This window comes from Aethalodelphis obliquidens, unplaced genomic scaffold (genome assembly GCF_003676395.1).
Source record: "Aethalodelphis obliquidens isolate GAN/ISIS:26980383/991018 unplaced genomic scaffold, ASM367639v1 scaffold6, whole genome shotgun sequence".
In the NCBI taxonomy this organism is placed as follows: domain Eukaryota; kingdom Metazoa; phylum Chordata; class Mammalia; order Artiodactyla; family Delphinidae; genus Aethalodelphis; species Aethalodelphis obliquidens.
In genome coordinates, this window is record NW_020837950.1 from 46,666,281 (window position 1) to 46,680,772 (window position 14,492).

The following is a 14,492-nucleotide window of genomic DNA, read 5'->3' on the forward strand; positions in this document are numbered from 1 at the left end:
AGCCTGGAGAGAAAAAAATATGAATGAATCAAAAAAAGAGGAAGACATAGGATCCAGGAAACAGTTCATCCAACCTAGGAGAGCCATGAAAGGAAATGCAGACCAACAGCGATCCAGTGGGCTCACAGTGCCGCAAAAGCAGGATGACTGGGGCTGAGTTAGGTGATCCCCAGGGAAAAGAGAGTATAATTGGGAGGATGGCGGAATTGGGGAATTGGTGAAGGCCCGTCAGTCTGGCCAACTATAAAGAAGAAAATTAGCAAAAAACAAAATCAAGCCTGTATGTAAAAACTGTGATCCAAAAATATGAAGCAGGTAGAATGATTTTATGCCATTGATAAAGTATAAGGAAGAGGAGTCTATTTTACCCTTATGTTAGGGTGTTAGGGGAAATCTGCATTTAAGGGACTCAAGGGCCATGAAATCAGACCATTGAGAAGGAAATATGACTCCAACACACTTCTCGGCCAGCAATATGTATAGAGCATAATTTCGTTTGTGTTATTCATTGTCTTTTGGCTTTTATAATCAACCAATGGATAACATGTTAATGTTTGTTATAGTGACAGGTTAGATTGTAAATATAAACAATCTTAACACTGTAACAAGAAAAAACAGCTGACAGAAGAAAGGAGGTGGAAGAGGAAGAAAAGGTGGAAAAAAAGGATACTGGATACTGGTTCAGTGGTGGACCGAAGCTGGCTTTAATCCCAACTCAGTGACATCATTCCAGTAGCCCGAAATTGGTCATGATGTGAGTTAATGGAAATCAGCAAATACTACATTCCACTTCCCACCCCTGCCCTGAGAGCTGGTTGTTAAGCATTTATCAGCACTGCACAAGATAACCTTATTCTACAGTTAGGAGAGAGTAACAATACTAAAATTTATAAAACAAAAAAAGGCAGTATGGGTATATTATTTAAAGGAACAATTGTAACCTATAGAAAGTCTAATAATAATAATTTTGCTTTATTATAATTTGAATGTTAAAGGGGGAATGAAAAAGAAAGTAGTATAAGTGAACTAAGTCACCCTCTCTCATGGGTGAGTTAATAAATACTATCTAAAAAATATAGAGGTATTTAGAGTTACAGTATTAGACATCAGAAGAACTAAAACCAGAAGCATTTAAAAGGGGCTGCTTCTGAGAGAGGTGCTGGTCTGTGGAAAGGGTGTAGGAGACAGTGGCTTTTCAATAGTGGTTTTCCCAGTTTTTGATTAAGGATGTTTTTATTTACAGTGCATAAATGAAATTCTCCAAACATTTTAACAGCAATTACACACTCAATCAATCAAATTATTTTGCATATATCATTTATAAGAGACTTCTAAACATCACCACTTAAAATTTTATTAAATTCCATTTATAATTTCAAATATAAACACCGAAAGACACAGGTTTATGAATCTAATTTCTAAAAAGAGTTTTCTATACATTTTTATGAATCTAACAAATTAAAAAACATAAATATAGTATATCAAATTTCTTGGGCATTTTCAAACACATTAAACCTTAACAACCAAAAAGGAAAAAAAAGAATCAAACCTTTAACTTTACAAAATCAGAATTTCCTATTACATGAAAAGATGCTCAACATAACTAAATATCAAAGAAATGCAAATCAAAACTACAATGAGGTATCCCCTCGCACCAGTCAGAATGACCAGCATCAAAAAGTCTACAAACAATAAATGCCGGAGAGGGTGTGGAGAAAAGGGAAACTTCCTACACTGTTGGTGGGAATATAAATTGGTACAATCACTATGGAGAACGGTATGGAGGTTCCTTAAAAAACAAAAAATAGTACTACCATATGATCCAGCAATCCCACTCCTGGGCATATTCCAGAGAAAACCGTAATTCAAAAAGATACACACACCCCAATGTTCATTGCAGCAGTATTTACAATAGCCAAGACATGGAAGCAATCTAAATGTCCATCAACAGAGGAATGGATAAAGAAGATGTGGTACATGTATACAATGGAATATTACTCAGCCATAAAAAAGAATGAAATAATGTCATTTGCAGCAACATGGATGGACCTAGAGATTATCACACTGAGTGAAGTAAGTCAGAGAAAGACAAATATCATATGATATCACTCATGTGGAATCTAATTTAAAAAATGATATAAATAAACTTGTTTACAAAACAGAAACAAACTCACAGATTTCGAAAACAAACTTATGGTTACCAAAGGGGAAACATGCAGGGGAGGGATAAATTAGGAGTTTGGGATTAACATACACACACTACCATATATAAAATAGATAACCAACAAGGGCCTACTATATAGCACAGGGAACTCTATTCAGTATTCTGTAATAACCTATACGGGAAAAGAATCTGAAAAAAGAATGAATATATGTATATGCATAACTGAATCACTTTGCTGTACACCTGAAACTAACACAACATTGTAAATCAACTCTACTCCAATAAAATTAACAACAACAAAAAAACCTCACCCAAATCAGACTTTTATAGGCATTTAAACATGACTACTGAGTTAAGGTATTCTAAGAATGTCAGATAAAATTACAAATCCAATATGTCATTTCCTCTAATTTGCCAGATTTTTCAAACATACCAAATATTGTAAAAGCTGACAAAACACGTGCCACACAGCCAGTGATTTCAAAACTTATTACACTTGTATGACTACAACTTTTACAAAAGTATTAATAATATAGCCATTTCTGTATAACTAACTAGTTATTTCTGTATACATTTCCGGGGTGCCAACTGGTCCCAAATGAAGAGAACAAAATCACGATCTCAGGTCGCCCCCCCCAGCCACTGTAGCTGGCCACAGGAACCTGGGTGTACCACTTTGGGGATGTCATCTCCGACCTTCATCGCCCAGCTGAGGCCCCTCCTAGACAGGATCCTGGCTAAATGAGAACAACACCTTGGTCCCCTGGACAACATTCCAATTTCACCCATGCCGATTTTAATTGTCTTTTAACTTCTTAATATGTGCTTTGGGTGGAGAGAATTTTGCACTCACCACACTCCAGGTGGCCTCTAATCTCCACTACCCGATTTCCACCGAAAAGACCTTTCACCCTCTTCCTTTTTTAATAGTCTCACTGACCTCATTTTACAGTCACATATATAAATCATCACAAGATCAATTATTCAGTAGCAATTAATATAACATGAGGAAGGAGAAATATAGTGTAGAAGGTGTCTCAGGAATCGTTTAATAACTATAAACTGGTTCTTTTACAGTTATTGTTTTATGTTCTAGCAAATTAAATTGGCCCATTTTAATACTGCTAGAGCCTTTGGATACTAAAATTTTTAAAATATTTCTCTCTTGCAAAACTAGCTTCCATTTGGAAGTTTCACAGTAATTATTCTCTCCTGCCATGTGCCCACTTATACGCTGAGCCTGAATTAATTGTGGGACAGGAGGTGTGGTGGAGTAGAGAGGACTACAGAAGACTTTCTTTCTTGAGGAAGTGATATTTAAACTGAGTAAATTGGTGTTGGGGGATGACTGTCGGAGTTTTCAAAACAAAATGCAACATATATGAAGGCTCTAAAGTTTAAAAGGAGCATTATACATATAATATGCAATGCTTACTGAGCATTTACTAAGTAGCTGGCACTATTCTAAGTACTTCAGTGTATTTTATTATAACAGATAGAGAACTTTAGGCAGAAAATTTTTAAATAACTTACTCAAGGTTGCACAGAGTGTAAGTGATGGATCCTCGGTTTGAATGCAGGCAGTCTGGCTCCAAGAACTGGACAACAGAGAGGCACTGGGAAGACTGGTGGGAGATAAAGTTGGAGGGGAAGGCAGGGGCAGGCATGCAGACCATGTTAAAGATTTTGAACAAAAGAGTGTGAAAATTCAAGGATGTTAAGGAGAGAACTGGCAGGATCATGTTTACATTTTTCAAAGTTCCCCTCTGGCTGCACTATGGAGAACAGATCAGGCGGGACAAGAGTGGATGCAGGGAGACCAGTTAGGATGATACTGTAGCTAGTGACCCATGTGAGAGGTGATCGAGTTGATGGGGCCTGCCCTAGGAGAACGGCCAGGCTGGGGATGTGTGGCATATGTTCCAAAGATTGAGTTGAGCTAAAATTTCCAATTAAAGAATAAACAGTGTGCAGGGAATTGAATCGGATGAATTTACAGAGAACAATCTCCTTTTAGAATACTGTTCTCATCTTGCTCTATATAGCTCATACGCGTATTTCTAGAGAACTGAAAAATCTTTATAGACCCACTTTATGATACCGTACTACAGGCAGCAGGTAACAGAACCTGTTTCCTGATTTCCAATTCAGGGCTTTGGGAATTGTTACATGAACAGCACACTCAGGTAATTCCAAAAATTCAAATTGCCAAAAACTTTCTGTCCCTGGCATCGAGAATGAAGAACATTCAGAATTATTAAATTAGCTACTTCTAGAAACTGGTTGGCCAGAAAGACAAGATCCAGCCTCATCCACCAGAATACAGGCACTAGTCCCCTCCACCAGGAAGCCTACACAACCCACTGAACCAACTTTAGCCACTGGGGACAGATATCAAAAACAACAGGAACTACGAACCTGCAGCCTGCATAAAGCAGACCCCAAACACAGTAAGATAAGCAAAATGAGAAGACAGAGAAACAAACAGCAGATGAAGGAGCAAGATAAAAACCCACCAGACCTAACAAATGAAGAGGAAATAGGCAGTCTACCTGAAAAAGAATTCAGAATAATGATACCAAAGATGATCCAAAATCTTGGAAATAGAATAGAGAAAATGCACGAAACATTTAACAAGGGCCTAGAAGAACTAAAGATGAAACAAGTAACGATGAACAACACAATAAATGAAATGAAAAATACTCTAGAAGGGATCAATAGCAGAATAACTGAGGCAGAAGAACGGATAAGTGACCTGGAAGATAAAATAGTGGAAATAACTACTGCAGAGCAGAATAAAGAAAAAAGAATGAAAAGAACTGAGGACAGTCTCAGAGACCTCTGGGACAACATTAAATGCACCAACATTCGAATTATAGGGGTTCCAGAAGAAGAAGAGAAAAAGAAAGGGACTGAGAAAATATTTGAAGAGATTATAGTTGAAAACGTCCCTAATATGGGAAAGAAAATAGTTAATCAAGTCCAGGAAGCACAGAGAGTCCCACACAGGATAAATCCAAGGAGAAATACGCCAAGACACATATTAATCAAACTGTCAAAAATTAAATTCAAAGAAAACATATTAAAAGCAGCAAGGGAAAAACAACAAATAACACACAAGGGAATCCCCATAAGGTTAACAGCTGATCTTTCAGCAGAAACTCTGCAAGCCAGAAGGGACTGGCAGGACATATTTAAAGTGATGAAGGAGAAAAACCTGCAACAAAGATTACTCTGCCCAGCAAGGATCTCATTCAGATTTGATGGAGAAATTAAAACCTTTACAGACAAGCAAAAGCTGAGAGAGTTCAGCACCACCAAACCAGCTTTACAACAAATGCTAAAGGAACTTCTCTAGGCAAGAAACAAAAAAGAAGGAAAAGACCTACAATAACAAACCCAAAACAATTAAGAAAATGAGAATAGGAACATACATATTGATAATTACCTTAAATGTAAATGGATTAAATGCTCCCACCAAAAGGCACAGATGGGCTGAATGGATACAACAAGATCCATATATATGCTGTCTACAAGAGACCCACTTCAGACCTAGAGACACATACAGACTGAAAGTGAGGGGATGGAAAAAGATATTCCATGCAAATGGAAACCAAAAGAAAGCTGGAATAGCAATTCTCATATCAGACAAAATGGACTTTAAAATAAAGACTATTACAAGAGACAAAGAAGGACACTACATAATGATCAAGGGATCGATCCAAGAAGATATAACAATTGTAAATATTTATGCACCCAACATAGAAGCACCTCAATACATAAGGCAAATACTAACAGCCATAAAAGGGGAAATCGAAAGTAACACATTCATAGTAGGGGACTTTAACACCCCACTTTCACCAATGGACAGATCATCCAAAATAAAAATAAATAAGGAAAATGTTCATTGCAGCTCTATTTACAATAGCCCGGAGATGGAAACAACCTAAGTGCCCATCATCAGATGAATGGATAAAGAAGATGTGGCACATATATACAATGGAATATTACTCAGCCATAAAAAGAAACGAAATTGAGTTATTTGTAATGAGGTGGATAGACCTAGAGTCTGTCATACAGAGTGAAGTAAGTCAGAAAGAAAAAGACAAATACCGTATGCTAACACATATATATGGAATTTAAGAAAAAAAAAATATCATGAAGAACCTAGGAGTAAGACAGGAATAAAGACGCAGACCTACTGGAGAACGGACTTGAGGATATGGGGAGGGGGAAGGGTGAGCTGTGATAGGGCGAGAGAGGGTCATGGACATATACACACTAACAAACATAGTAAGATAGATAGCTAGTGGGAAGCAGCCGCATGGCACAGGGATATTGGCTTGGTGCTTTGTGACAGCCTGGAGGGGTGGGATAGGGAGGGTGGGAGGGAGGGAGACGCAAGAGGGAAGACATATGGGAACATATGTATATGTATAACTGATTCACTTTGTTATAAAGCAGAAACTAACACACCATTGTAAAGCAATTATACCCCAATAAAGATGTTAAATAAATAAATAAATAAGGAAACACAAGCTTTAAATGATACATTAAACAAGACTTAATTGATATTTATAGGACATTCCATCCAAAAACAACAGAATACACATTTTTCTCAAGTGCTCATAGAACATTCTCCAGGATAGATCATATCTTGGGTCACAAATCAAGCCTTGGTAAATTTAATAAAACGATATTGTATCAAGTATCTATTCTGACCACAATGCTATGAGACTAGATATCAATTACAGGAAAAGATCTGTAAAAAATACAAACACATGCAGGCTAAACAATACACTACTTAATAACGAAGTGATCACTGAAGAAATCAAAAAGGAAATCAAAAATACCTAGAAACAAATGACAATGGAGACACAACGACCAGAAATCTATGCGATGCAGCAAAAGCAGTTCTAAGAGGGAAGTATACAGCAATACAATCCTACCTTAGGAAACAGGAAACATCTCGAATAAACAACCTAACCTTGCACCTAAAGCAATTAGAGAAAGAAGAACAAAAAACCCCCAAAGTTAGCAGAAGGAAAGAAATCATAAAACGCAGATCAGAAATAAATGAAGAAGAAATGAAGGACGATAGCAAAGATCAATAAAACTAAAAGCTGGTTCTTTGAGAAGATAAACAAAATTGATAAACCATTAGCCAGGCTCATCAAGAAAAAGAGGGAGAAGACTCAAATCAATAGAATTAGAAAAGAAAAAGGAGAAGTAACAACTGACACTGCAGAAATATAAAAGATCATGAGAGATTACTACAAGCACCTCTATGCCAATAAAATGGACAACCTGGAAGAAATGGACAAATTCTTAGAAATGCACAACCAGCCAAGACTGAATCAGGAAGAAACAGAAAATATGAACAGACCAATCACAAGCACTGAAATTGAAACTGTGATTAAAAATCTTCCAGCAAACAGAAGCCCAGGACCAGATGGCTTCACAGGCGAATTCTATCAAATATTTAGAGAAGAGCTAACACCCATCCTTCTCAAACTCTTCCAAAATATAGCAGAGGGAGGAACACTCCCAAGGCCACCATCACCCTGATATCAAAATCAGACAAGGCTGTCACAAAGAAAGAAAACTACAGGCCAATATCACTGATGAACATAGATGTGAAAGTCCTCAACAAAATACCAGCAAACAGAATCCAACGGCACATTAAAAGGATCATACACCATGATAAAGTGGGGTTTATTCCAGGAATGCCAGGATTCTTCAATATACGCAAATCAATCAACGTGATACACCATATTAACAAATTGAAGGAGAAAAACCATATGATCATCTCAATCGATGCAGAGAAAGCTTTCAACAAAATTCAACACCGATTTATGATAAAAACCCTGCAGAAAGTAGGCATAGAGGGAACTTTAGTCAACATAATAAAGGCCATATATGACAAACCCACAGCCAACATCGTCCTCAATGGTGAAAAACTGAAAGCATTTCCACTAAGGTCAGGAACAAGACAAGGTTGCCCACTCTCACCACTCTTATTCAACATAGTTTTGGAAGTTTTAGCCACAGCAATCAGAGAAGAAAAAGAAATAAAAGGAATCCAAATCGGAAAAGAAGAAGTAAAGCTGTAAATGTTTGCAGATGACATGATACTATACAGAGAGAATCCTAAAGATGCCACCAGAAAACTACTAGAGCTAATCAATGAATTTGGTAAAGTAGCAAGATACAAAATTAATGCACAGAAATCTCTGGCATTCCTATATACTAATGATGAAAAATCTGAAAGTGAAATCAAGAAAACACTCCCATTTACCACTGCAACAAAAAGAATAAAATATCTAGGAATAAACCTACCTAAGGAGACAAAAGACCTGTATGCAGAAAATTATAAGACACTGATGAAAGAAATTAAAGATGATACAAATAGATGGAGAGATATACCATGTTCTTGGATTAGAAGAATCAACATTATGAAAATGACTCTACTACCCAAAGCAATCTACAGATTCAATGCAATCCATATCAAACTACCACTGGCATTTTTCACAGAACTAGAACAAAAAATTTCACAATTTGTATGGAAACATAAAAGACCTAGAATAGCCAAAGCAACCTTGAGAATGAAAAACAGAGCTGGAGGAATCAGGCTCCCTGACTTCAGACTATACTACAAAGCTACAGTAATCAAGACAGTATGGTACTGGCACAAAAACAGAAAGATAGATCAATGGAACAGGATAGAAAGCCCAGAGATAAACCCATGCACATATGGTCACCTTATCTTTGATAAAGGAAGCAGGAATGTACAGTGGAGAAAGGACAGACTCTTCAATAAGTGGTGCTGGGAAAACTGGACAGATACATGTGAAAGTATGAGATTAGAACACTCCCTAACACCATACACAAAAATAAGCTCAAAATGGATTAAAGACCTAAATGTAAGGCCAGAAACTATCAAACTCTTAGAGGAAACCATAGGCAGAACACTCTGTGACATAAATCACAGCAAGATCCTTTTTGACCCACCTCCTAGAGAAATGGAAATAAAAACAGAAGTAAACAAATGCGACCTAATGAAACTTCAAAGCTTTTGCACAGCAAAGGAAACCATAAACAAGACCAAAAGACAACCCTCAGAATGGGAGAAAATATTTGCAAATGAAGCAACTGACAAAGGCTTTAATCTCCAAAATTTACAAGCAGCTCATGCAGCTCAATAACAAAAAAACAAACAACCCAATCCAAAAATGGGCAGAAGACCTACATAGACATTTCTTCAAAGAAGATATACAGACTGCCAACAAACACATGAAAGAATGCTCAACATCATTAATCATTAGAGAAATGCAAATCAAAACTACAATGAGATATCATCTCACACCAGTCAGAATGGCTATCATCAAAAAATCTAGAAACAATAAATGCTGGAGAGGGTGTGGAGAAAAGGGGACACTCTTGCACTGCTGGTGGGAATGTGAATTGGTACAGCCACTATGGAGAACAGTATGGAGGTTCCTTAAAAAACTACAAATAGAACTACCATATGACCCAGCAATCCCACTACTGCCATATACCCTGAGAAAACCATAATTCAAAGAGTCATGTACCAAAATGTTCATTGCAGCTCTATTTACAGTAGCCCAGAGATGGAAGCCACCTAAGTGTCCATCATCAGATGAATGGATAAAGAAGATGTGGCACATATATACAATGGAATATTACTCAGCCATAAAAGGAAATGAAATTGAGTTATTTGTAGTGAGGTGGATGGACCTAGAGTCTGTCATACAGAGTGAAGTAAGTCAGAAAGAGAAAGACAAATACCGTATGCTAACACATATATATGGAATCTAAAAAAAAAAAATGTCATGAAGAACCTAGGGGTAAGACAGGAATAAAGACACAGACCTACTAGAGAATGGACTTGAGGATATGGGGAGGGGGAAGGGTAAGCTGTGACAAAGTGAGAGAGTGGCATGTACATATATACACTACCAAACGTAAGGTAGATAGCTAGTGGGAAGCAGCCGCATAGCACAGGGAGATCAGCTCGGTGCTTTGTGACCACCTAGAGGGGTGGGACAGGGAGGGTGGGAGGGAGGGAGACGCAAGAGGGAAGAGATATGAGAACATATGTATATGTATAACTGATTCACTTTGTTATAAAGCAGAAACTAACACACCACTGTAAAGCAATTATACTCCAATAAAGATGTAAAAAATAAAAAATAAAAATAAATAAATAAAAAAGAAACTGGTTGGCACCTGAACTGGAGAAGCCAGTGGTGCTCACCTTGTTGAAACCTGTTACCAGCCTCTCCCCCTGGAAACCTCACTCAGCTCTTCCACAGTAAATGAAATTCAGAGAAACTGGATATCTTGCTGGAATGCAGGTTCTGAAAATTAATAGTTCATGCCAAAACAAAGGAAAATTTGAGGTCTTAGACCCAATCAAATCAGTCAGGGAGTGTCTGTATTTCCTTCTTTATCTTTATTTTGGAGAGGAAAGATTATGATGGAGAAAACTTCTCTGCTTTTCACTCTTTCCTCTTCATAATATATGAATGATTTGAAACTTAGATCTGACTTGTTATCAGGTGATAATTCAATTACATAAATCAACATAATTTCTGTGATCATTCTGTTAACCATAAATTGTTTTTTACAGTTACTGTTTTATGTTCTAGCAAATCAGACTGGCCATATTTAACACTGCTATTTAAGAGTGTTTGCACATATAAAATTTAAAAAATATATTTCTTTCTTGCGAAACAAACTTCCATTGGGAAAGCTTCACAGTAGTTGTTCCCTTCTCTTTCATACCCACTGATCTGTTAAGCCAGAGACATAGCCAACACTGTTTTTAAACCTGTGGGATTACATTTTTAAAGACTACTTCTGGGTTATAGATTCCTCTCCACACAAACAAAAAACTTTATTACCAAGGGAACTAAACATATCAACAGGTCTAAAATCACTTTTAAAGTTATAATAAATCTTTAAATAGTATTCATCAAGATTTAGAACATGGAACCATACTAACATTTACACTTTTCTCTAATTTTTTTTTAGTTTTAACCTTCAGAGACTTTAAAAAATTTTTAGATTCATAGATGCATGATTTTTAGTGACCATTTATCATAAAGTCAATCTACGTGTTCCCTGTTTTTTAAAAAAAAGTTACAAGTTATATATGCATAGGAAAATAAACCTAGAAAAGACAGGCTATCCTCTTGAGAACATTTCTTAAAAATCTGTAGTGGCTCTTGAACAAATAAGAGAGAAAAAGACATTATATAGAAAGTTATCATTCCTTATTTTTCCGTTTGATTAAAAAGTTAGATCATAATATAATCTAATTATAGATTAGATTATATGGGGAGTAATGCCCCCAGAAAGGAATTCGTTTTTTCTCCAACCCTAGTGTTCACCTGCTCTCTGTTCAGGTATATTACTATCTGGTAGACAATGTTAAGTTGTATTATAAACTAAATGGTCTCTTCCCTTTTCTCATTGCTTAAATATTCCACTATTAGGGAATTCTTACTGACCAGAAACTTTTTATAATTTAAATGGACCACACATTTGTAAGTTACTGTTTTACATTATGGCTTCAACCATCTCTTAGAAATGGGCCAGTTTCACATCTCCATCAGGGAGAGTTCTCTATGGGACAAGTTTACGTGTCTTTGGCAGTCCAGTCAATGTAAACCGGTGGAAGAATGGTAGTAGGTATGTCATGTTGGGGCAAAGTCAGTTTCCTTAGTGAAAATTAGATTGGCCATATTTATACTGTCAGAAACTGTTATATTGTTAGATATTTTAAAAGTGAATTATACCTTTAAAAAATTAAATCTGATACTCTTGAATTTTAGAAAACATATAGGAAACTCTATCATTTCATTTATGTAATTTCTATTTCTTGACATTTTGTACTCTCCAATCTATAATTGTACTCACATTAGATCCTGTAAGTGGCTCCAAAACTGTAAAATTATATAGCCTCAACCCTGCATCCTTTTTTGTCTTATGATGCTCTTACAGACCTCAGAGTAATATTTTTTACATGACCTTAGCAGTATATCTTATGCCTACTCTTAGGCACAGCCTAGTCCCAGAGACCGTGTCTTAGAGGGGACAGTGGAAATGTGAAATCCTAACTGTGCATACAGTGTATCAAGATACTCCGTACTCTGCTGTTTCAGTCGGGTTGGCATTGGGGAAAGGTGAGGAGGAATGAAATGTTAGTCTACATGGCAACACCACATCAGCAGAGCAGTGAAAGAGTGCAATCTATAGGTAGAATGTGACTTTTAAAAATGCTTCTTTGTCTATCTGTCGAGAAGCTCTGGCAATATTACTAGTCTATCTAAACTACAGACAGACTTTACTAGACTACAAGTACTAGTCTAGTAAAGGGATGGTTCTTAGGTTGGCTTCACTAAAATCAGACCCTGAGGTGATCATTCAAGTGAAAGTGACTCATTAGGAAGTCTAGGAAAGGCTGGTAGGGGGATTGGCAAGAGGGATATCAAGCAGAAAAGGTGCAACAATAAACAGGTTCTGTCCAGGGTGACTACCCTGCAGGGAAGTTCTAGAGACAGTGCTTCAGTGTGGTCCTGCAGATGGGGCAAAGAACATTTCCATGCCCATCCATCATTGGCTAAGGGCTGCATCCAAGGATGTAAACTCCCAGGAACTTCTAGCTTTCCTTGCTCAGGCAGCCAGAGGGCAGTCCTCTAACAGAGAGACCCAGGTGCTGGCTGTGGGCAGGGAAAGCATAATGGAATCCAGGGTGTACAAAAATGACAAAGAAATTCAAGGGGATAAGGGTGGAGTACTGACAATGTCTCCTATAGGATCCAAGAAACAACTTATGTACTGGTTCTATGAAACTTACATCCAAAAACATTCCACTGCAATAAACTCAAGAGAGCTAGTAAAAGTTCAATCTATAAAACATTTCACTAGTTAGACAACAAAGGATGACTTCTTTCATGTAGATGGCAAATATATATTCTCCCTGAATTACATAAATTTTATTGTATCTTGAAAGGGAGAAATATCATTCCTCCATTCTCTATTAGGGACTTGAATGATCACAGATGAAGAAAAACAAGGCCAACTCTGAGTTGAAACCTAAACCCAAACACAGATTCATCTTTTCTCTAGACCTCCTGTGTTTTCTGACTGGTAAGATATGATATGAGAACGATCTAAAAGACATTTAAGACCTCTTTTATGAGATTTCAAGACTAAAATGTTAAGTATATATTGTATCAAAGTACAAAGCTAACCTCCTCCCCCCTGCTCTACAAGAAAATACTAAGAAGCTAAAAAGAACACTAAAACCCACTGAAACATGCTTGCCTGGTGAGTTTTCTTTGCAACACACTGGTTCACATGATTGTAAATAGGAGATATTTAAATAGCATGATAAGCTTTAAGGGATGATGGTGGTGGTGTCATTGCAACATAATTTCTAAAATGCATTATTTCCTTCACAGCATTTTAATATTGTCTTCTGAATTCTAAAAATGTATTGTATTCCTTGACAGAAACTATAGCATATTAAAGTCTGTGCAAGTATGTATGTGAATGCTCAATTTTATATGTGTTATATTTATGCAATATCTTTATTCCAAAGCTTCAAGCCATTTTTCTTGAAATAATCTTCTTCATCCTTAGCTAATTTTTGATACAAAGTTCCAAATTTTAGAGATTTATATAAATTGAAAGCAATTACATAGCCTATCTTTACCACAAAAGAGTACTGTATTAACTGTATTAATTGTATACTATACACTGGACAATTGCTTATGAGGAAAATATGCTTGTCTATTGCTTTTTATGCTTGTCTATTTTTACTTTGGAAATGTTTTTATTTTTTAGTAATAAAAGTTAAAATTTTTCTTTTTAAAAAACTTTAGTTACACATGGAATATTCCAGTTAAATGGACTGAAGATAACAAATCAAGCATTACATTCTACAATAGGTCAGAAACAAGAGGTAAATATCAATTGATTTATTTCTTCTTTGAATTAATGTACTACATTAAATGAATAGAAGTGTAAAGAAACAACAATAAAGATGGAACTTATGATGTAAACTTCAGCAAAAAGAAACCTTTTAAGTAATTAACTGGTGAGCCAAAATCCTTATCTATAATAATGAGAACTTTTTTACCTTAAGAAATTCTTTGTAATGATTTACCATGACTGGTACAATAATAAATACCCATATCCAAAGGAGAAGGGTCAGATACCCAACCACTGGAAGACCAATGTATCAATTTTCATCCTTTCTTTGCTCTCTTCCTTCTTTCCTCGCTTTTTCTCCTTC

The 14,492-nt window shown here is 36.4% G+C and overlaps 1 protein-coding gene across 1 annotated transcript in view; it reads left to right on the forward strand.

Moving 5' to 3' along the window:
* ENPEP (glutamyl aminopeptidase) overlaps window positions 1-14,492 on the forward strand; it is a 104,571-nt gene that overhangs the window by 59,359 nt on the left and 30,720 nt on the right. The window contains exon 11 of the mRNA XM_027103514.1: window positions 14,080-14,159. Within this exon, the coding sequence (XP_026959315.1) occupies window positions 14,080-14,159 (80 nt within the window). The remainder of the gene's footprint in view (window positions 1-14,079; window positions 14,160-14,492) is intronic.